This window comes from Carassius auratus, chromosome 10 (genome assembly GCF_003368295.1).
Source record: "Carassius auratus strain Wakin chromosome 10, ASM336829v1, whole genome shotgun sequence".
Lineage (NCBI taxonomy): Eukaryota > Metazoa > Chordata > Actinopteri > Cypriniformes > Cyprinidae > Carassius > Carassius auratus.
This window is the reverse complement of record NC_039252.1, coordinates 3,053,094-3,077,141: the sequence shown is the minus strand read 5'-3', so window position 1 is coordinate 3,077,141 and position 24,048 is coordinate 3,053,094. Positions and strand designations below refer to the sequence as shown.

At 38.4% G+C, this 24,048-nt stretch overlaps 3 protein-coding genes and 1 pseudogene across 6 annotated transcripts; 2 read left to right on the top strand and 2 right to left on the bottom strand.

Annotated features, from left to right (window-relative positions):
- Positions 1 to 1,156: 1,156 nt before the first annotated feature.
- Positions 1,157 to 3,510, top strand: LOC113109570 (vesicle-associated membrane protein 8-like). The gene is made up of 3 exons (XM_026273212.1): positions 1,157 to 1,369; positions 2,030 to 2,191; positions 2,348 to 3,510. The coding sequence occupies exons 1-3, from the start codon at positions 1,367 to 1,369 to the stop codon at positions 2,489 to 2,491; spliced, it is 309 nt and encodes a 102-aa protein (XP_026128997.1). The 5' UTR covers positions 1,157 to 1,366; the 3' UTR covers positions 2,492 to 3,510.
- Positions 3,511 to 4,192: 682 nt separating this feature from the next.
- Positions 4,193 to 9,286, bottom strand: LOC113109566 (heterogeneous nuclear ribonucleoprotein D0-like; annotated as a pseudogene).
- Positions 9,287 to 9,420: 134 nt separating this feature from the next.
- Positions 9,421 to 13,363, bottom strand: LOC113109567 (heterogeneous nuclear ribonucleoprotein D-like). 4 transcript variants are annotated; one of them, XR_003292990.1, is made up of 9 exons: positions 13,133 to 13,363; positions 12,589 to 12,757; positions 12,349 to 12,510; positions 12,140 to 12,271; positions 11,785 to 11,890; positions 11,537 to 11,701; positions 10,809 to 10,901; positions 10,364 to 10,455; positions 9,421 to 9,665 (listed from the first exon to the last, which is right to left on the bottom strand). XR_003292990.1 is itself a non-coding variant. In XM_026273210.1 (8 exons), the coding sequence occupies exons 1-7, from the start codon at positions 13,219 to 13,221 to the stop codon at positions 10,831 to 10,833; spliced, it is 894 nt and encodes a 297-aa protein (XP_026128995.1). In that variant the 5' UTR covers positions 13,222 to 13,363; the 3' UTR covers positions 9,421 to 10,455; positions 10,809 to 10,830. The 4 variants fall into 4 exon arrangements, 3 of the variants coding, with proteins under 3 accessions (XP_026128995.1, XP_026128994.1, XP_026128993.1); XM_026273210.1 differs by having other exon boundaries at positions 9,421 to 10,455; XM_026273209.1 differs by lacking the exon at positions 10,364 to 10,455.
- LOC113109569 (enolase-phosphatase E1) lies at positions 12,715 to 23,239 on the top strand. Its single transcript, XM_026273211.1, has 7 exons — positions 12,715 to 12,836; positions 14,592 to 14,677; positions 14,760 to 14,861; positions 19,616 to 19,818; positions 20,258 to 20,390; positions 22,201 to 22,324; positions 22,417 to 23,239. Exons 2-7 carry the CDS (start codon positions 14,594 to 14,596, stop codon positions 22,554 to 22,556), a joined length of 786 nt encoding a protein of 261 aa, XP_026128996.1. The 5' UTR covers positions 12,715 to 12,836; positions 14,592 to 14,593; the 3' UTR covers positions 22,557 to 23,239.
- The last annotated feature ends 809 nt before the right edge of the window (positions 23,240 to 24,048 follow it).

The following is a 24,048-nucleotide window of genomic DNA, read 5'->3' as shown; positions in this document are numbered from 1 at the left end:
GTGTGTCGGATAGAGTGTGTTTGTGTGTGAGTCTGAGTGTGTGTGTGTGTGTGTGTGTGTGTGTGAGTCTGAGTGAGTGTTTTTGTGTGAGTCTGAGTGAGTGTGAGTCTGATAGTGTGTTTGTGTGTGTGTTTGTGTGTGTGCGTGAGAGACAGAGAGAGAGTGCGTGTGTGTAAGTGTGTGTGTCAATGTGTGTGTGTCTTAGTGAGTGTTTGTGTGTGAGTCTGAGTGAGTGTGAGTCTGGTAGAATGTGTTTGTGTGTGTGCGTGAGAGACACAGATAGAGAGTGTGTTTGTGTGAGTGTGTGTGTGTGTGTGTGTGTGTGTGAGAGAGAGAGCCTGAGTGAGTGTTTGTGTGTGAGTCTGAGTGAGTGTGAGTCTGATAAAGTTTGTTTGTGTGTGAGTCTGATAGAGTGTGTTTGTGTATGAGTCTGAGTGTGTGTGTGTGTGTGTGTGTGTGTGTGAGAGAGAGAGAGAGAGAGAGAGAGAGAGAGAGAGAGGGCATATTTTTTGACATATCAGGACACATCTCTGTATAATGACATGGGTATGACACAGGTATTAAAAGGAGAGGGTGACTTCTGAGGACATAACCCATGTCCCCATTTTTCAAAACGCTTATAAATCATACAGAATGAGGTTTTTTTGAGAAATTAAAAATGCACAAAGTTTCCTGTGAGGGTTAGGGTTAGGTGTATGGTTGGTGAAGGGCGATAGAATATACATTTGTACATTATAAAAACCATTACGCCTATGCGATGTCCCCACTTTTCACAAAAACAAACGTGTGTGTGTGTGTGTGTGTGTGTGTGTGTGTGTGCATGTGTGTGTGTGCTCTTGTTTTTGTCATATCAGGACACAACTCTATATAATGACATGGGTATGACACAGGTATAGAAAGTAAAAATGCACAAAGTTTCCTGTGAGGGTTTGGGTTAGGTGTAGGGTTGGTGTAGGGCCATAGAATATACAGTTTCTACAGTATAAAAACCATTACGCCTATGGGATGAACCCACTTTTCACAAAAACAAACGTGTGTGTGTGAGAGAGCGAGAGAGAGAGAGAGAGAGAGAGAGAGAGAGAGAGAGAGAGAGAGAGAGAGAGGTGGGCTGAGCCTCAGTGTCAGACTCGTGAGGAGCCAGTAAGAAGTATTGTTCTGGTTAATATGCAATCTGTCTGGGAGGGGAAGCTCTGTTTGCAAATGAGTTCTCTAATGTTTCATCCTGTTCCTTTGCACTCGTGTTGTAGCTCACAGGAATGAACTTCTCTAAAAACCCTGTACTTTAAGCAATGGTCTCGGTCTAACTTCTGAAAACCCTCTGACAGCCACAGTCGGACATTTAAGGAAGTTTGACAAAAGTTTCAGAATGGTAAGTACACCAGGAAGCCTGCGCTGTTTGCTAGTTAAATGTTTATTTAAATGCGTATTTGTTCAAGGCTTTGACCGGCCTGTGTGCTCAAACGAACATTGTTAAATATGTACTAATACATTAAAGACGATCAACCAACACGCGAACCTCAATATGTCCGTGTTTTATAGTGTTAACAGAATGTGTCGACATTATCTGTTGAAGCTGACTTCATCTAGATCTTTGGACTCATCTGAATATGATTGTCAGGCAGGAAGTCCGTGCTGAACATGTGAGGGAAATAGATGAAAAGCCAATAATGATATCCTGTCGAATTCAAAATAGTATACTGCCTTATTTTACTGGCAGTAAGATAAAGTGTAAGATCTTTCTTAGTTTTCCCTCTTCCTGTTTCACTTGTTCAACTAACATTGAAAGTGTGTGTGTGTGTGTGTGTGTGTGTGGGTGGGTGGGGGAGTTATTAAAACCAAATAAGCAAAGCACAGCTGAGGTTACAAAAAGCCATCCCCCAAAAATGTACGCAATTAGTTACTTTTTCATGGAGTAACAAAATGCATTACCTTGAAAGTAGCTCTCCTCGTGACTGGTCATGTGTTTTGTTATTAGTGTATTGTTGTGTCGGTCCAGTGGATTACTCTTGTTCTTCTCTTTATAATGAAGGCCGACTACAACGCTGAACCACAAGCGCCTAGCAAACTCAACCAAGTTCAGGATCAAGTCAATGATGTTAAAGTCATTCTCAAAGACAACATCAACAAAGTCCTGGAGAGAGGAGAGCGGTTAGATGATCTGATGGGCAAAACAGACGATCTGCAGGCCACGGTGAGCCTTTGACACCCTTCAACATCAACACGAGACCAATGTGTAACATTTCTGGACCATTAGTGAAACTGAACTTGTAGCCAGATGATCACAAAACATTCTTTTTCATGTTCGCTCATGATAACTATTGATTATGTGTGTGATTATCTCGTCTAGGCGGACTCATTTCAAAGGACATCCACGCGTGTTGCCAGAAAGATGTGGTGGAAAAACACCAAGATGATGATAATAATTGGTGTGGTTGTGCTTGCCATCATCATTTTAATCATCCTGCTAGCAACACAAGTCATTCCCACCTAATACAACCCAGACAAGTACACACACACACACACACTAAGAATTAATGCCTTTTTTACTATGAAAGAAACTGGACACATTTGTGTATAGGTATATTTCTATTTTTGACATTTCCTGTAAAATTCTATATAAATCTGGGGTGAATAGGGGTGTGTATACATATGCATTATATGTGGTTTTTACTTGTTAGGCTGTTTTTCTAATATAATGAGACTGAAAACAAGAGTCTTTCAGGATGTACCTGCTGTGCTTGACACATTCCTATCAAAAACACACCAAAAACCATTTCAATTCTGATGACATTTCATTACGAACCTGCAGACCTGTGAATGGTTATATGACAGTGACTCGTAACATTTCTCATGCTTTAACTACTGTGAAATCTCTCTGAGCTCGTGAAACTGATTTTATAGCTTGACAAAGTATAGTCTGGGCTGAATTAAGAGGCTTTTTCAAACCCTTACAATGTCTCAGTCAGAAGCTGTCTTTGTCAAGAGGATGTGTGGACTGTATAGATAATATGATCTATATGGGAAATGCTGATTGGCATGTAGTTATTGTGTAAAAATAATTGCGTGACAGAATGAAAACTTTCAATGAAGTTCACCCAAAAGTGAACTACTTTCCTTCTGGAAACAATATAATGAAAGAGAATCACAAATGTAAATATAGTCCTTATCATTTAAAACCAAAAGGTGTAGGATTTACTTTAAACAATTTTACAATCAGAAATGTATATTAAATGTCATGAGTAATTACAAACATTGAATTTCCCATGTAATTTTTTAAGTAGAAAGACTGAAAGTGGATTTTATTGTAAAACATATTCCTATAATGTTTAATTTACCAAATATGTTGGTAACATTTCACCTTTGTGCATGTACACTATAAATATATTCATGGTGTGGATTGTAATGCATTACATCTTTTCATAAACAATTACAACCAAAGTGAAAACGCATTGTTATTTGAAGGGTTTTTACTTTCTGAACGTGTGACAATAAATAGATATTGTAACTGTGGTTATGATTATTCATTAGAAGTTGCATTTAACTAATGCATTGATACTACTTTTATAGTGCATTATAAATTGAGCTTGGAATCCAGTTCATTTCCCTTATAATGTACAAGTCACAAGTGTTATGTTAAAGCTGGGCGCCAGCTGCTTTACTCGTGTTTTTTTGAAAACAGCAGCAATATTTGACATGAAGGAGAGTAAAAGATGACAGTCTTCGTTTTTGGGTGAGCTATGACTTTAATCTCTAAAGGTTAATACACTTTATTTTGTTGCATTTTCCAATGGTTTACATGACTCTGTAGCAAAATACTGCAATGTGAAATGAATATTAGCTGGCCTACACTCTGTACGCTCTTGTAAGCAATAAATTAATAGACCTGTATACAAATCATTTCTAAATGGTTTAGGCTCTCTATAGTTCATTGTATTCAACAACACAGCAGGGAATACGATAATAAACTTACACAAGCTACACCAAATTAAACACAAAAACAAATATTCTGGATGTTATCATTCAAAATAACACTTGAAATATTCTTTAGTGCGTGTCCTTTCGAAGTAACTTCAGGTTTAAAATGAACTGGTGAATGAAATGGCGACCTCTGGTCCTCTTGTTTTCTCCTCTCAGGGTCGACTTGAGATTCGCTCGTCCATCTGAAAAACAAAAAAGAAAACCGCAATTACGCTTCAGAAGGACACAAACTCATAAAATGTCAAGGAATCCCAATTGTTTAATAATTTCAATAAGGAGACATGACTTTGAAATCGAATAATAGCAAATACAATCAATAGTGTTCAATTAAAACACTTGAATGCGCAACCGTGAATCGATGGAAATTAAAAGACAAAAAGGAAGAGCATTACAAGCATAACAATAAGACCTTTCCAAGATTTCAAAAGGTTAAAAAAGAGAATCTGTTAGATGAAATTAACACAGCTTTTTCCACCGCTGCCAGTAGAAAAAAAATCACACAATACAAATATAAAAAAGTATTTGTCCAGCGCAGCGGCATCCGAGTACAAACCGGCTTTTAGCTCAAGGATTACAGGATATTACGAGCTACAAATAAAGAAAGCATTACATGTAAGATTAGATTAGAAATGCATATTAACACTGGAAAGTCCAGAGAAAGCCGTATCCTTCAAAAAGTGAACAGTTAATTTTAATTTCCGGCTCTCGTGTCATATTTTACCATTACTTGATGGTGCCTGGAAAAAATGCCATTACATTATAATATATTATTACATAAGACCAATCCCATTTTAAAAGGAACCTTTAAATAAAATTAAAAAAAAGACAAAGTATAAAAATGCACACAAATCAAAAACAGGATAAAGGCTTGAAGTGTCCTTTTTAAGTTTTTGTTGCTGAAGTTGTTTGATTTTACAATTCGTATACAGGATGTTGGAAGACCATACCAAATGGGAGCATTCGAGAGCGTACGCCTCTCGTACCCTGTCCGCATTGAGCGGGCCTGAGACAATCGGGAAGTCAGCTCATGGCCTGCAAGGAAGTCCCCGCTGGCAGGTACAAACAAGGTATATGTCAGAGTTAGGAGACAACATTCTTCGGCTTTCTTTCCTTGTAATTCCATATTTTCTGGTACCCATTTAGCAGTACTGTACCTGTTAATTTTTACAGTTAAAAATGGCAAGAAACAGCCAAAAGCCAGCTGTTACATTACTGCCAAAAGTCTCTATGTTACCACTACTGTAAAGCACTTCAGGGTGCTGTGAAACTTTAGAGAAAAACAAAAATTAAGCAACATACATTACCAAAAAAGTAAAAAAAAAGTTTACAAATGGTGATTTAGAGACTACAGATGCACGTGTGTGAGCTATGCGTCGGCATACCTGCACGTTTCTGGTTAATACGGCTTGTAAGTGTTTTGATGGCCGCCTCGCCTCGGGAATTTTCCGTAGCCGCTCTGCTGATCTAGAGTAAGGAGCACAAAACACACACAACGCAGACATCTACAGTTAAACGTGCTGGCACACGGGCGCTCCAGACAGGCGGAAAAAAAGGAAAAGAAGCTTAGCGATTCGGGGGTTAGAGCCAATTTGGTGACACTTGCGAGATACTTACGTTAATTGTATTCAAACATTCTTTCAAAAATATTGTATTCTGACAATGTGGTGAGAGACACAGATCTGTGGCGTAAACGAATGTTTGAAAACTGTTTATTATTTTCTAAAAACGACCGCATGGCCTACAGTTTTACACGTCCAATGGATTCAAAGGCACTTTGACAGATGTGTTTTGAAGCTAAAACATCCCTTTCTATATTTAGCACCATAGTTATTATAATACATATGTACAGAATAGCTTTGTGCAAGCAAGCCTTCCCTGTAGGACAAAAAGCAACTGCAGCAATGTTCTAGAGGTTTCTCTGGAAGCGTAAGGCGTGTATGATACAAGCATGTGCATTCTGCTCAGATAATTTAGTGCACAACTGTCATAGTCCGGGTCGAGTACCGACAATCCACGATACAATATATCCTTAGTTTTTTCATCTGTGCGTTCACAAACAGTATTACATACTGCTGTAGTCACCATATCCGTAGTAGTTGTTGTAACCAGAGTAATCATAGTCGCCGTATCCACCATAGCCTTGATTGTTGTAGCCATAGTTCCCGTAATTTCCATAACCTTGATTCCAGTAGTTTCCGTATCCCTGGTTCCAGTTCGGATTGGGACCTGCAACAGACGCCGAAGACACATCAGCGTTAGTCACGGCTTGAAACTAGAGCAGCCTATTGTGCCACTAACTTAAGTGGACTGAGATGTCAACACAAAAACATTTCATTCAGAATTTACGAACAAAGCAATAAAATGTGAGGAAATTCCAACCGTTTAGCAATTATTATTAATAATGAGAACAGAATTCTTAATCGTATTTAATGAATTACAGTTCACTTTATAGATCATATTGGAAAATCATGCACCAATTTACTCCACATATACATTTAAAAAGATGTTTAGATATTTCTATAAGCTTATCCTGAAGTTGTACATTCTGTGGTGCGCAACAGTAAAGTATTCACATTAATTATGCAAATGTCTTATTCACTAAATTTGGAATATCTTTGAAAATTCTTTTTTTCAAATCAACATTCCAAATTCCTAACAGTGTGTAGTTGCCCCAGTGGTGTTGGGACGCACCTCCTCTGCCCCGGGCCCTGACGGCGTACCCTCCTCTGCCCCCCCACGGCTGCTGCTGCTGCTGGTACTGCTCCTTCGACATGGCCACCTTCACCTCACACTGCACACAGGGTCACATGACATCAGAACAACATCATCCTTCAGAGTCAAAGCTGTCAGGATCATTTCACCCACAAATAAACACTGGGAGTCAATATAAAGCCCGACTGACTACTGATTCTGAAACTGCATTATCCAAAAACATGCATTTCCACATGGTTATTTAGCAAACAAGTAATTTTTGGCTAAAAGATTGGGATATGTACCATTAAAGTGATATAAAGCTGTTGCCTTAATTGGGGGGATGGGGAGTCATGTCCATAAGTTTTAATACATTTGCACAAAAAAGCAATTTCCTCACATTGTCTTCATGAGGTTTTATAAGTCTCCAATACAAAAAATTTTCGTATTCAAAAAAGAAACTTCAGAAACTTTTTGGAATTTAAACAATTTGTGTGTTAACATTTCTAATTTGTGTCAAATGACAGGATCATTATAAGCCTGTACCTTGCTTAAACCGATGTTGTGGTACTTCTTCTCCATTATTTTCTTGACTGGCTCCTCCTCTTTAAATGTTATGAAACAAAAACCTCGTCTTTTATTTGTTTTGTTCTCCATTGGCAGCTCAATGGATTCCACCTGAAGAGAGTATAGGTGTAAATCATGTGTTGTTTTGTCATGCATTACAAACGTCTTCTCAACTTTCTGCTTTCTATATACCTCTCCGTAGCCATCAAAGTACTCTCTGATCTTCTCTTCTGGAGTATCTGGGGAAAGACCTCCTACAAATACCTTCTTCACAGGCTCTTTGGACTTCATGGCCTTTGCTTTTTTAGGGTCGATGGCTTTTCCATTCAGTTTGTGCTCCTTCTGTGTGATCACCTTTGACGAGGAACAGACACAAATCCAGATTTAATCGGTCAGAGATGCCTCGCCGGACTCAAAACTCATTAAACAGAATTATAAGTCTGCCAAAATACCTTGTCCACACTATCAGCCTCTTTAAACAGGACGAATCCAAATCCCCTGGACCGTCCCGTCAGAGGATCCAGCTTTAAGGTGCAGTCCACCACCTCTCCAAACTTAGAGAAGTAGTCTTTCAGGTCTTTCTTTGTTGTGTCCCAACTCAAGCCTCCAACGAACATTTTCCTAAAAAACAAAAAGACTGATGTGAGAACAGAGAAGAGGTTACAGTGATTTATATCAGCTGAAAACACTTACAGGTCAAGAACAACATAAGAGACAAACGACGGTTTATGACGAAAGATTATAAGACCAGTTAAAGGTAATTTAAGGGAATAAGCCAATAGGTTCTCTCAATGTAAGTGTAACGAGAACACAATAAGCACAATTTACAACCAATTCTGCATTCCTTTTTAATTAAAATACCAAAACAAAAAGCTTAACTACTAGAAACACTACTGGAATAAGTATTTCTGTCATGTGTTGCAGTGAAACATATCAAAACAAAGTGAATTCATGAATGTTTTTTTTTTTAGAGGACAAAAATCCTGCTTTTAGGATTTGAGAAACTTATTTAAGAGCAAAAACAAGTTTTTATTCCCCACTGACAGACTATATCTTAAGTTTGCATTTGAAGTATACCTTGTTTTAACAATGTTTAAGTATTTGTTCCGCAAAATGACAAAAAACCTGACAAAGAGGATCGTTTTTGCATTACATGGAATATTTAATGCCACGGTTTTATGATTTAAAGCATTTTTTATTCAATTTAAAACCTATTAGGCCTTCATAAATGCAAAATGTAACATTTTTAATATCTAACGTTACATTAAAGTCTGGGTTAGACTCCTTCAGGTTCATTTGAAAGCTTCACATTTAATCGTTGATTTATGATAAAACTACGCAACAACACGAAATGAACAAACCCCACCATGAGCTGTTAAACACATGAGGAGTTTCTCCTTGGAAAAAGACACAGCTGACATTTGAAAGGCAAATGTGTTTGAAACAGCTGCAGCCTCATGAATATGCGCAGGCGACTCATGAATATTCATAACGTCTTCCGACTGATACACTGACGTCATTTACACTGTTTGACCCACGATTATGTGCTCCATAATGATAAACAGATACTGGTTCTTTAATTTGAGAGAAACCCGTTACAGGAAGCCGGATAGCCTCGGGGGATAATGATCTAATACACTATTATATGGAAACCGTGTAAATTATTGTTTAATTGTGTAGTCAGTCAGCCGAGACTCACCCCTCATCTTCCTCGTTTTTACTGGCGTCTATCTTGGATCCCTCCGCCTGTCCCTGGCCTTCTTCATCGGGCCCCAGGAGCTGCTCTTCATCCTCCCTCCTCCATCTTCATCAGCGGCTCTTCGCCCAGGAGCTGCTCCTCCGACATCGCTGATCAGTTCTCGGCGAACACGCGGGTTATTGCAGTCGTTTTTCCTGAGGAAAACGTCGCAGGTTAACACGCGATATAACTGGCAGTGTGTCGTGTTAAAGTAGGCTCGGAATCGCGTTTGTTTTACTCTGCTTTCAGGATGTCGATGGCAACGGCGTCCATTCACAAAATGGCGGCGTAACGGCAGTCGGACGTCATGACGTCACTGCGCGTTTGAAAACAGCGAATCATGACTCGTCTGAACACTGAGCAAATACGGTTATAATAATTATACCACCGGTCCAGCCACGTATAACACACACGACTGAGAGAATGAAAGAAACAGCACAACCACATCATTTTTCTCAAGTTTTAATCCCTTTATGCAAAAACCTTCAGGAAAAGAACTAAAATACAAAATAAAGGACACTTTCTCTATTCGAGACTTAAGAACACATCAGCACAAAACCTACAGGTTCAAGACAAACTTGGAAACAAAACGCCTCGCTATTTACAAGGTTTAGACACTGGACAATGTTTTTTAATGGTTGTTTAAGGACAGGAATCCTCCGAGGAGCAATGTGGAAGTCAGCCTGCCGACCTACAAGAGAAGATACGCAAGATGAACAACTCTGATTTGGACATGTTCATGAAAAAACAACAACAGCACGTCCATGTTTCAGTGTTTAACTTCTTGAGCTGTCGATTTTAAACTAGGAAAACCATCATTAGGGATTAAAGATCATATGTTGGACGGCGTCTTAGATTGACAAAACAGCAAAAGCTTGAGCTCCAGGCGGTTGGTGGACCAATCGAGGAGCGAGCCAAGCGTCATCCCTTTAAACCCAAAATCATCATTTGCATTCGGCCCATACGTGACATCTGTCTAACACAGATTTGTCAGCTTTAAATGGCTTGGCAAAAACCCACTTTACATATGATCTTTAAAGGCTACACTTAAGGAAAAGCCTTTGAGGTGAACCCATTTGAAGTTTCTCTATGGCCTCTAAAGAAAAAGCAAGCATTATGAGAGAGTTTATGCATTTATTTATACAAGGGAGGTGTGATCGAAACCAAAGAAATACAAATAATAAACCACTGAAGCTCCACAACTGAAACACAAGAGCACTACAATTGAAAAAAGAGAAGTTATGAATCACTTTTAGGTTACGTTAATAAAGTCCTGGAAGAAACACATTTGGAACAGTTAACGGAAACCAACAACTTAAGGCAAATGGGGGAATCTCCTTTGCTTTGTGTTTGTTTTACGCTGGTACAGGAAGTTTGAAGAGACCATACCACAGGACAGCGTTTCTCGTGCATGCCGTGCTCTCTGCGACGCCCAGAGAATGACGTGGTCAGGCGACACACGGCCTGCAATGAAGTCCCCGCTGGCAGGTACAAACAAGGTACAATAATCAGAATTAGGGAAAGAAAGGGAAAATCAGGACTCTGTACCCCTTAGCTGTACTTTACCTGTTAGCATTGCTATCAAGTCTATCATGATCACCTGTTAAAGCAGGAGGAGGAAAAGGAAAACCTACAGAAAAACGCTTACGTTTTTCTGACACGCTAAAAAGGCAAAATGGCTACACAAATGAGAGTGATTAAAGATCTATAGACATGTGGGTGCACTGATATGCGTAAGGCCTTAGCTTTTCTTTTTCTTTTTTTTTTTTAGATAGTGTCTATTGATCTTTAACATTGAGCTCAGGTCCAGAACGCAGCAGAGATGTGACCTTACCATGAACGTGTTAGCCACTTTATCAATACGGCTGGTAGCTGTTCTGATGGGTGCCGCTTTCCCGCGAGGCCTTGCCATAACTGCTCTGTTGACCTACACAAATTACAAACATATGAAGCAATTTGTACAGTGTCTTTCTTTTTTGAATGTTTGCTGTTCCTTGCTTTTCGACAAAACCACTGCACCTCTACTGTTATGAAATTATCTCTAAATATAGTGTAGCAGTATTACAACATTTGTATAAAACGGAATTTAATACCGAAACATCCTAAATGTGGATAAAACCCACACGTAACATTAGGCTAGGTTGGGAACGAATGTATGTACTTACAAAGCACTGAAACACTTTTGTAAATTTTTTATTAGATTTTTCAATTTGTATTCGGAGCAGTTTCATCATTTTCATGTTTCATTTGTGAGATATATACATATATATATATATATATAGTGATATTATTTTAATACACTATTCAAAACAGTTTAATAATACTTATAGTATTTAATTAACATTGTTATAACTGTATTATTGTTTTAAATAAATCTGTGTGCTTAATTGTACTGACATTAACTTTAAAAATAATGGTGTAAGTTTGACCCAATTTTGCCTAAACGGAGTGGAGATTTATAACTATTGGATTCCTAAAAGATGGAAAACAACACCACATTGTGAATCTCGAGACTTGGGTGTCTGACGGTTAAATGCTCAATAAGAAACTGTGTTTAATTACCACTGTAATCATCATAGCCTTGTCCATAGCCATAATTCGGATAGTTGTATCCTGAATAGTCATAGCCAGAATAGCCGTTGTAGCCCTGGCTGTATCCGTCACCGTAGCCTCCGTAGTTCTGGCCGTAGTAGCTGCTGTAGCCTTGATTATAGCCCTGGCCCTGTCCTGTTCACAAAGAGTCAGAGGCGCACCTTCAGTCCAGAACTACTGCCATTCACAGTCTGCCAAAGACATCTAGATTTGCAAACCTCTTCCTCGGCCCCTGAAGCCCCCTCGTCCTCCTCCGAAGCCCCGGTCCGCTCGGCCCTGCTGCTGTCTGTACACCTCTTTAGGCTGCGCAACCTTGACCTCACACTGGCAACAAAGATTCACAGCATCACTCACATGCAGTCATACTGCTTTACTCACCGTAATTAAAAGTGACAGCTTTATGACATAGCCATCAAATCATAGAAAAGCAACCTTACTGACCCCAAATGTTGTTTTTTAATGGTTAGTGTAAATATAAGATACAATATGACATACCTACCACGATCGGTTTCATTAATTGAGAGCGAGGTACATGCATATGTCAAATATAATATCATGATGACAACAGCATACCTTCCCTGATCCAATCTGATGGTATCTGTTCTCCAGCAGCTGCTGAACGGGATCCTCTAAAACGTACGTCACGAAGCAGAAACCCCGTCTTTCGTTTGTTTTGGTGTCGATGGGGAGCTCAATGTTTTCAATCTTTGGAGAGATAAAGACACAGGTGAGTTTAGACGCAGCGGTGTGGCACTGCTTCCAAAAAATTAGGAGATACTCACTTCTCCATAAGCGCCGAAGTACTCGCGGATCTGTTCCTCAGACGTGTCCGGACTCAGCCCGCCGACGAACACCTTCTTGGGCGGCTCCTTGCCCTTCATGGCTTTGGCTCTCTTGGGGTCGATCAGCTTCCCGTCCAGCGTGTGCTCCTTCAGCTCCAGCACCTGAACACATCCAGAGCCTGCTATCAGTGCTGCATAAATCATGTTATCACTAAACTAAAGAGTGACGGGGGGACTCACCTTGTCAACGCTCTCAGCGTCTCTGAAGAGCACGAAGCCGAAGCCCCTGGAGCGGCCAGTCATGGGGTCTGTTTTGATGGTGCAGTCGAGGACCTCTCCAAACTTGGACAGGTAGTCAGTCAGGTCTTTCTTGCTGGTGTCCCAACTGAGTCCACCGATGAACATCTTCCTGCACGAAAGCAAACAGCACTCCACTGAATAATTGATGCACTAACATGGTGTTATACACACATTTGCTGGTGATGCAAGTAAGAAATTTAACAATTAAAAATTATTGTTTTTGGTAATTAAACCTCACTAGTAGATCAATTCACAAACTATTAGCCATCAGACGCTAGTAATATGCGAGTACGCAAACGGATTGAGAACTAGGTTACGAGCTTCTTGAGCTCGACTTTATGTTTAATATAAGTTAGTGCATATTAATAATAAATGCGTTTGGAAGCACACTGAAGTGGCTGATCGATGAGGAGATGTTTGTAATGTGAAGCCGCTGCTGTTTTGTTGTTGTGTCGCGCGGCCTCTCTCCTCGCGCCGCACTCACCCGTCATCCTGCTGGTTTTTACTCGCGTTTATCTTGGAGCCTTCTGCAAACTCGTCGGTGCTGAAGTCACCTTGTTCTTCGGCCTGCATTTTGGAGTGTATGTAGTTTTATCCGAGGCTTTCTACGTAACTGGTTGTGGATTTAAAAGGTCAAAGACTTCAACACGAATAAAGTGCCGCGTTGATTAAAATGGCGGACGGAGATCAGTGACGAAATCCGTCTGCACGAGAAAGGGGGAGGGGCGGGGCTTATACTGCGAATAAATAATACTCGTCTATCGTCTAAAAAAACCGTTGTTATTACAAAAGAGATATCTTATCAAAATGTTTTTTTTTGTAATGACTCAATTGCCCTTGATAATTATATGTGCGTTCCATTAAATAATTCCAATAAATTACACTATTATTAGAAAGTGTACTAACAAAAATAAAATAAATTCTAGCATTATTTACAGCGCTGTTTTCTAGCGCCGGGGGCGGGGCCTGATTCGGTTGAAAATAGTAATAATAATAATAATAATAATAATAATAATAATAATAATAATAATAACGAGAACAATGAAGCCTGAAAAATTAATTCATTCCAATGAAGGTCAAGACTTATTAAAAAGGTACATTATTCCTAAATTGATTACCCTGACTAGAAACAAACAATAACTTCAACAACTAAAACAACAACAACATTAATTGTATTAATAACAACAGCGGCGACAACAATATAACAATTGCAAATATATAAATGTAAAAAATATTTGGCAGGTCCCTTTGTTTAAGGAAATTATTTTCCTTCAATTCTTGTATTTTCAATGTACACAAACAAACAATCAAACAAAATACTAAATAATTACACTAATTAATTAATTCCACACAATGAGTAAAAGTATTTTATTTAAATGCAGCCTTTACTTATCACATTTACTTCCTTAATCAACAGCCTTGCCCAGCCGTGTTGCCAGATTAACATAATAATAAAACTAATATTACTACTACTACTACTATTAATAATAAATGCTTAATACGGCTACACGGCTATTAAAGTAATAAATAAATAATTGTTTGCACAAAAAAAAATCCTTTATTAATTTTATCACCTCAAAAAGTGTCTAGAACTAACAATCTAATATTTTATAAACTATTATTATCACTTTCCATTGCTAATTACAAGTATTTTAAATATAAATGTAAAGATGGTGTGTATATGATCATGTATTTTTTTTTAAATAGCAAATACATAAATGAAGCGTACCAACGTAACGTTGGCATTACACAATTAATTAATTACGCTGATGAAAGAGGGTGGGATTTCTGTGCGCGGGATCTGGCAACCCGTTCCATGTGTTAGCTCAGCACTAGCCTGCTAGCTATTATTGGTCCATTTGTCAAAAGCAGAGCTTCTCATCTCATATAATCAAACCAAACACAGGACTTTAACAGACATATATATCGTTTGCCATTGATAGAAATGGCAGCGATTGCAGTACCAGAAAATACTAGAGTCTTTCTTCTGGACATTGAAGGAACCACGACGCCCATCACGTTTGTCAAGGTAAGAGCTCACAGAGATAATAGAACAGCATAAAATCAGTTCATCATGTGCGAGGGTTTATTGTGTTATCTTCTGCATGTAGGACATCTTATTCCCCTACATCCGAGAGAATCTGGAGGAATATCTGTCTGCTCACTGGGAGGAGGATGAATGCAAACAAGACGTGCATCTGCTCAAGAAACAGGTCAACACCTTTCAAAACACCCTTTATGCGCTTTTGACCACTTATTTTCACATGTGAAGAGGGAGTAATGCCACTGTTTCTAAACTGTTTCTAAATTTTAGTTAGTGCTACAAAATTTGTGTACGTTTTTGTTATTATTCGCTTTAGATGAAGGTAAGTATTATATAAAAGCTTCAAATCTTTTTAGTCCTTCTCATGATAATGACAAACTCAGTATGTGGCGGTAAAACAATGTTCTTATTTGAAAACAAAACAAAAATAAGTGTGTGAGCTGGTGTTCTGGAATGAGGAGGCAGTCCTCAAAGCGTTTTTTTATTTTTTTATTCAAATGTCCCAGTAACATTTTCTTGGTTAAGTAAACAACTTGCATTTAAAAAGAAAAAGGGTGGGGGGAAAAAATCTATTTTATATTAACAATGTAATCAATATTCTATTATTTCAAGCCATCTATGAATCTCGTCAAGTTTGTGTTTTTAAGCTATTTATATTTATTAAAATAATAACTCTATGCAGTACAATTTAAAGAAAAGTATTTTATTGTGAATGTTTAACTATTCTTTTTAATAAATAACTTACATTTTTATCCAAAGCGACTTACAAATGAGGACAATGGAAGCAATCAGGGGTGCAAAGCCAGTGTTGCTCATTAAAAATGATTCTTGCTGCCGCGTTCTGAATTAATTGTAAAGGTTTGATAGAACTGGCCGGAAGACCTGCCAAGAGAGCATTGCAATAGTCCAACCTGGACAGAACAAGAGCTTGAACAAGGAGTTGTGCAGCATGTTCCGAAAGAAAGGGCTTGATCTTCTTGATGTTGAATAAAGCAAATCTGCAGGATTGGACAGTTTTAGCAATGTGGTCTGAGAAAGTCAGCTGATCATCAATCATAACTCCAAGGCTTCTAGCTGTTTTTGAAGGAGTTATGGTTGATGTGATGGTGAAATTGTGATGAAACGATGGGTTTGCTGAAATCACAAGCAGTTCTGCCTTGGCAAGTTTGAGTTGAAGGCGATGGTCCTTCATCCAGCAAGAAATGTCTGTTAGACAAGCTGAGATGCGAATAGCTACTGTCGGATCATCAGGATGGAATGAGAGGTAGAGTTGAGTGTCATCAGCATAGCAGTGGTATGAAAAGCCATGTTTCTGAATGACCGAACCTAATGATGCCATGTAGACAGAGAAGAGAAGTGGTCCAGGAACTGAGCCCTGAGGTACCCCAGTAGTTAGAAGTTGTGACTTGGACACCTCTCCTCTCCAAGATACTTTGAAGGACCGATCTGATCGGTAAGACTCAAATCATTGAAGTGCGGTTCCTGAGATGCCCTTTGTCAGTAGGGTTGATAGGAGGATCTGGTGGTTAACCGTGTCAAAAGCAGCGGACAGATCAAGAAGGATAAGTACTGATTTGGATTCTGCTCTTGCCAGTCTTAGGGCTTCAACAGCTGAATGTCCACTTCTGAAGCCAGATTGGTTGCTGTTGAGGAGGTTGTTCTGTGTGAGAAAGACAGAAACTTGTTTGTTCAAGTGTTTTTGCAATGAAAGAATGAAGTGAAACTGGTCTGTAGTTCACTAAAAGAGATGGGTTGAGGGTGGGTTTTCGTAAGTAGTTGAGTTATACTAGCCTGTCTAAATGCACAGAAAATCACCAGTGTGAAGGGATGTGTTAATAATGTGAGTGCAGCTACAAATGCAGGAGAAATGGCTTGAAGGAGTTTCAATTCAAGTTTATTTGTATAGAGCTTTTTACGATACAAATCATTTCAAAGCAACTTTTCTACAATATTTAGTAGTAGCTTATAAGTGGTGACTGTCAGTTTATGTGCATAGATGTGTGAAGATGAACATTATTAACATCATCATTATTTGTTAGTTCTGTCTATTGATTCAGGCTTAGCATCATCTGAGGGTCAGCATCATCTCTTCTCAGGTGTTCTGGATCCAGACTGGAGCTTGTGTAAATCCTAGTTACACAAAACCGAGAAACAAAGAGGGAAATCATTAGCATAGCTGCTGTTCCAACAAAGTCAATTTAATTAGTTTAAAGGGGGGGGGGTGAAATGCTCGTTTTCACTCAATATCCTGTTAATCTTGAGTACCTATAGAGTAGTACTGCATCCTTCATAACTCCAAAAAGTCTTTAGTTTTATTATATTCATAAGAGAAAGATAGTCTGTATCGATTTTTCCCGGAAAAACACGACCGGCTGGAGGCGTGACGTGTGGGCGGAGCTAAAGAATCACGAGCGCCAGTAAGCTTTTGCGTTGAGAGCGTTTGGAAGCTGTGACATTACCGTGAGGAAAAAAACATCATCCAAAACAAACCATGGCTAACAGTCAGATTCAGACGTTTATTTATGATCCAGAATCAGATCCCGAGGCTGAAACTGAACGAGAGCAGCAGCAGCAACGACTCGCTCCGAGCGGGGCTCGAACCCGAGTCTCCGGCATGGGAGGGGACACACTAACAAGGAGGCAGAGATATGTTAAGCAGTTTTACTCACCTGCGGTTCCAACACACGATCGTGACCCTTTTTCGTTGGGATTGCATCATCCTTAAGAAATAAACGATATGCAAATCCGGCGTCAAACTGGGCCTTGTTTGTAAAACAAGCATCTTCGAAATGCAGGGAACAAACACAAACACTTGCACAACTCCGTTGATGCTCTGTAAAAATAAACTCCATCCACTGGTCCCTTAATGCTGTTTCTCTGTTGGTAATCTGTGCAGGGTTGTCTTGCCCTGGCAACCAAAAACACACTCCTTTTGTGACATTTCGCGACGCTCTCGCTCTGATCAGTGAAGTCTGTTGTGCTCTCAGTGCTCTGCTATACGGGAGCGTGCGCTCTTCCAGCAGAAGTGCCTCAGGACCCATATAAGGAAATTCTGCTCCATCTAACGTCACACAGACCCATACTCGAAAAAAACTTTCAGAAACTTGTGACAAACCGGATGGAGTATTTTTGGAACAGAAACTTTGTCGATGTTTAGCATGGGAATCCAACTCTTTAACAGTGTAAAAAACTCAGTATGCATGAAATAGCATTTCACCCCCCCTTTAACCCAAGCTAAAGAATAAGAAAGCGCATTTGATCAGATGCAACTCCAGTCACAATTTATGAGATGCATTATTCGAATGCTTGGTGAAAGAGATGCTTTTTTAATCTAGATTTAAACAGAGATGTTTAAGATGAGATAGAATTGGATCAAGCGGGCAAGTAGTAGTATGATAAGAAAGGATGAGTTTGGAGACTTCTGCCTCAGAAGGATGTGAATGAGTGTATGTTTGCTGGTGAGATGTGCTTGACTGATTGTGGTGTGGAACAATGAGCACTGATGGTTTTAATTTTATTAATGAAAAATGTGGCAACATCGTCCGCTATTAGGGTTGATGCAGGAGGAGGACAAAGAAGCGAGGAAAATGTTTTAAAAAGCATACGAGAGTTAGACGTATTGTTAATTTTGTTATGGTAGTATGTGCTTTTAGCAGTGGAGACATTAGCAGAGAAGGAAGAGAAGGAGTGACTGATACACATTAAGGTCCATAGTATTTTTCGATTTACACCATATATAATAATATAATAATCTTTATTTATTCCTTAAAAAAACTTAGTTTTATTAATATTCATTATGACACAGTTTCTTCATGTTAAACCAGACTTTTATTTTGACAGGCTGCCTTGAAGAATTTGCAGCTGCTGTGTATGTGATCTGATGGTAGTTTTGTAAAAGTGAACGGTAAAATGCTAATGAAGTGACTCTCCGAGCAGCTGGAGATAATATTTCTGTATTCATATCATCATAGTGAGACCACAGAAGCTGAAAACACCACGAGCATCATCTACACTTTTTTTTTTTTTTGTGAATGTAGTATTCATTCATTGATGTCGAATGCTTCCACAGATTGTAGTATTACTAAAGCGTTTCACCTGAGCATTGCAAATCATGTATATTGCTTGTTTCTTGTTAACGGTATCTCCACAATAAGCACTGAATTAATCACAGGCTTTCTGTTGTAAGATTGCACAAGGTAAATATGAGAGTGACATCTCGTGGAGAAAACCAATGATAAGATTCACGTTAACCATATCTTGAATTAAATGTTTGCTAAAAAAAGTAAAAGGTCGATTTGTGGTTTTTGAAAATCGATATCAATTAAAAAAAACGACAACGACAACATTAGGTTCAAAATCAAAGCCGAGCATTGCTGGTAAATTTACCTGCTGGTGCCACTATTGAACAGTGTTTCTTTTTGATTCATACAGTTTCAATGTTATTTTGTAATATGAGTGTGTGTATATATTTTATTATAAAACAGATAGTTCCGGTCCTTGATTCTGATTGGCTGAGCCGCATTTGAAGCTGTTGTAAATTACTCTACAAACACACACCTTTGTTTACTTCTGTGTGTTGCTCGGCAACCACTTTGTTGGAACCACAGCGGTTTCTGAGGAACTACATTGTTTGGTGGAAGAATACTGTTTTTATTAATATCATTACAGTTCATTTGCTCTGTTTAATTCAGTGAAACCATAATGATTTTATAAAAGCAGTAAACCCCGTGAAACCATGGTTCACAGTTATTTTATAAGAGCTAAGGGGCTTTAAAAAAAATTTCTCATTCAATATTTTGCCTCGTCGGATGTAAATGCACCATCCGTGTCTAATAGTACAGTGCATGGGGACCGATGCCAATGGACAGCGCAGTGCACTTACTGGGATGCAGTGGCTCACACTGAACCCTGTGTGTGTTTCAGGCTGAAGAAGACCTGCGGCTGAATAAAGCGTGTCACGTTCATGCGGTGGACCAGACGGTGCACACAGATGAGGAGAAGGCCATCCGGGAGGTGGTGGAGGGCGTCCTGTGGCAGATGGCAGCGGACAGAAAGAGCACTGCGCTCAAACAGCTGCAGGGACACATGTGGAGAGCTGCGTACATGACGGGGAAAATCAAAGGCCAGTAAGTAACCAGCACAAACAGCCCTTGTGTGTGCTGACCTCAACGGTAAATCGTCTTCTTGTTTATTAAGAAATGAGCTTTAAATACAGGCTATCAAATCAGCTTGTGGCTTGCAGCTGGCATCCACATTTTTAGTCAGTATTCATTAGGGATGTAACGATGAACCACTCAAAATAGTTTGAGATGTTAAACAATTGGAGTAGGAGTTTATATGAAAGTAAAGTTTACACTGCATTTTCTTTCCATCTTGCCTCTGAACGATGCATAGTATTCATAACAGATTGTCTTAAAGGTGGTGTAAGTGATTTCTGAAACATTCAACCATCAAAAGTGTCATAAATCTTAAACTTGTAATCTATCCTATGCAGAAGCTGATTATATAGTTGCTGTATGCAGTGAAAGCGAGCTGTGTTGTTGTTTTGCTGTGGTTTTGTGGCAGGGTGTACCAGGATGTGGTTCCAGCCATCAGACGCTGGAGACATCACGGTCTGAAGGTCTACATCTACTCTTCAGGAAGTGTGGAGGCGCAGAAGCTGCTCTTCGGTTATTCTGTCCAAGGCGATCTCTTAGATGTAAGCTAATCTATCAGATGGGTTTCTCTCTCTAAACAACAGGAAGCCGTTTCTTGTGCTCGCGTCAGATTCAGATCTGCAGTCTGGATGTGGGTCTTGTGCATCGTTCATTACTGTGATTGATTATGTAAAGAGTCATTTCCTGTAGGCAAGTCATTATTGGTATTGTTCCGAGCTGTGTCACTCTGGTTTATTTCACACTGATGTCCAGCTGATTGTACAGTATTACAGTGGCTTTTCTAAATTATCAGTGTCTATTGGTTTAATTACCTTTTTTTTATATATATATATATAAGATGCCAGCAGTAATGTTATTTTATTAGTGATGGTATATGGAAGCGTATGGGTAGCAATATTCAATTTGGGATGTAATATGCAAAATGACAATGCAATTATGTGCCCAGCTATATCTGATTCAAATATTATGCTGATTAACAGTGAGCGGTGGTTTCAGACATTACAGTGCTTCACTCGCACTGACTCTTATTCTGTCTGAAAGAATGAAAAGACAAGTTGAAGGTGGAGCGATTCGACCAATCAGATGAAAGCAGCGTTTCAGCTCCGCCCACAAGTGCGAATGAAATATTGAAGCCATAAACCGAAATGATCAAAACATACACGGGCCAACTGTCTTTTCCATGTTTTCTCACTTGAATCCTCTACTTGAGATTTGAGTCTCTGACCGTCTGCAAGCCCCGCCTTGTTTCACGCAGTGATTGATTGTACACATTGAATTTTGCTACATTCATTGCGGGACATTGAATGAAAATGCAATCATAAGTGTCTTCACTGTGAGTGTTAATGCATTTGAGAAAAATAGCATTTAAATGATAATTTTTCCACAGTTTTTGCTTGAACATGTTATACATATCTAATCATTTCTGTAATACATTTTCCTTTTAATTTTGCAACTTATAAAGCATTAAAATTAGTATTCATTTTACATTTTAAAACTGGTGTATGAAATTATGTAATTTTCATTTTGCACCAAACATTGCACAAATGTATTGGAAAATGTTAATGTAAATACAGAAATACATTGTCATTTTACATATTGCATCCCAAATTGAATATTGCTACCCATATGCTTCCATAGTGTTAGACTAGTGTCGTATTAATTCATATTTTGAATAAGTATCTTTTATATTTTTAGTTTTTGATTTTAATTTTAGGTAAAATTCACGTTTTCTTTTGGGATGCATTAGTATTTATTTAATTAAAATGGTAAAAAAAAAGAAAGTTTATTATTATAGTATATAGTATTATAGTATATTATTATAGTATTAATATTTTTAACTAACTTTTAGTTCTATATCAGTTTTCATTCTAGAAAAGTATAATATAATAATAATAATAATAATAATAATAATAATAATAATTATTATTATTATTATTATTATTTGTTTTTAGCTGTAATGTATTTTTATTGTTTTCGCACTCAGTTATTTACCAAAGCTAAGTTTGTTTTTCCATCTATTATTTGTGTGTGCGTATATATTTATATATAAGGATGACAACACTGGTCTTATTTTTCCCATTAGTTTTTTATTTTTCTTTTCTTTTTTTATTTCTATTTTTATATATATATTATTAGAAAAGCAGTAGTAACCTATGGTATTTCAGTAAAGGTAAAAGTTAATAATGCAAAGTGATCTAGAAAGGATTATAAATGACAATCACGTGTGCCTACATGGGTGGAATTAAAGCCAAGAAACAGTGATCCATCCACAGGAAAATTAGAAATAAGTGTGTCCTTGAAACAGATACACAAGTTTAAATGAGTTAAAAATTGTAAATTTTATTTTCTCAGCTGTTTGATGGTCACTTCGACACTAACATTGGTGCCAAAGTAGAAAGTAAGAGCTATGAGAACATCGCGGAGAGGATCGGATGCCAACCGGAGGAAATCATGTTCTTAACCGACGTCACACGAGGTACAAACACGCGTTTCATTTTCAATACATGCTTGTTCCACAATCACATGAGGGTTGAGTGTTAATTCAGCTTCATTAAATCTCCTTTACAGAGGCGAAGGCAGCAGAGGATGCTGGGGTGAGCGTGATCATGGTAGTCAGACCTGGTAACATGGAGTTAACCGAAGAGGAGAGGAAGCATTATAGGATCATCACCTCTTTCAGCCAGTTAGAACTGAGCGGGAACGTTTGACAGCGCAGAGGCAGGGTCACAGCATCAGATCATGTGAAACCAGCCGCTACTGTCTGTTGTTATTCTGCTGGACTCAAACGCCAAGCCTCCCAGGTGCTTGTTTTTTACACTGAAACCCATCTATGAATTATCATACACTTACATTCTCCGTGAATGTTTTATATGCTGTGTTAATGTGTAGCATATGACATGTTCATGTCTTTATCCCCCACATGTGCAGTGATATAAAATATGATAACCTGCCAACTAGACACAGGTTTAGTGTGATTGTACCTCATGTCTTATAAACCTCGATCTTAAATGTTGTTGTAAAATTTTATTTCAAATGGAAACATCGAACAAATCACATTTGTAACATCTAGATACACCAGCATCTGAGAACAGATGTCTGTTTTAGTGACAAAATACAGGTTTATGACCAATGTCCGAGATGTTTTACAATCCTCAACATCAAATGTATAAGGTTAAGCAGGACAGTCTCAAAATTAAATGCGGTTGCATGAATACAATACATCTATGATTCAATTTCAAATGGAGTTTCTTCTTGATATTGAAGGTATAGTTTACCCAAAAATAAAAATAATTTACTCCCCCTCAATTTGTTACAAATCTTAATGTTCTGTTGAACACAAAAGAGGATATTTTGAAGAATGTTGATGGTAGCCATTGACTTCCATTGTATTTAATTTTTTTTATACTATGGCTATCAGCAACTGTTTGCTTACCAACGTTCTTCAAAATATCTTAATTTTCAACAAATGAAAGAAACTACAGGTTTGGAACAACTTGAGGGTGAGTAAATGATGACAAAAGTTTTATTTTGGTTTGAACTGTCCCTTTAAATGAAGTTTCCAAACCTGTATGCGGTGTCTTCAGAAGCTTCCACAGGAAAAAAAAAAAATAATAACAGCATATGGGTTTGAAGTAACCAAAAGGGTAAACGACAACAGAATATAAACAATGATTCTTAAAGCTGCGGTAGGGAACTTTTGACGCTCTAGCGGTTAATAAACAGAACTGCTTGCGTCTTGCGGAAGAACATTGTAGCCGGAACTACTTCTCTCTGTTTATGTCTATGAAGAATCACAAAGGTACTGGGTTACTCCGCCGCGGTACCCCCGAAGCAATCTAAAATAGTCCGAATATAAACACTTATTATAGGTGCACCCTAGTGATTCAGGACAAGCTAAAAACACGGTTTGGAAAATGGATTCATGGTGTACTCGTTTATTATATACATTTTTCTACATTTTGAACACAAACAAAGTCACGGACCGCAGCTCTGATTGGTTGTTTCTTACCGGGAGTGGATGACTTTCTGCAAATGGCAATAGGACACTGGGAGGAGCCAGAGGAGCTTGATTTTTTTCACAGATTATCTGTCTCATATTCTACTGTCAGGACATAATGACAGGTTTAACAAATATGTTAAAAATATATTTTTACAAAAGTTACCTACTGCAGCTTTAAAGGTACAGGTTGTAGGACCTGC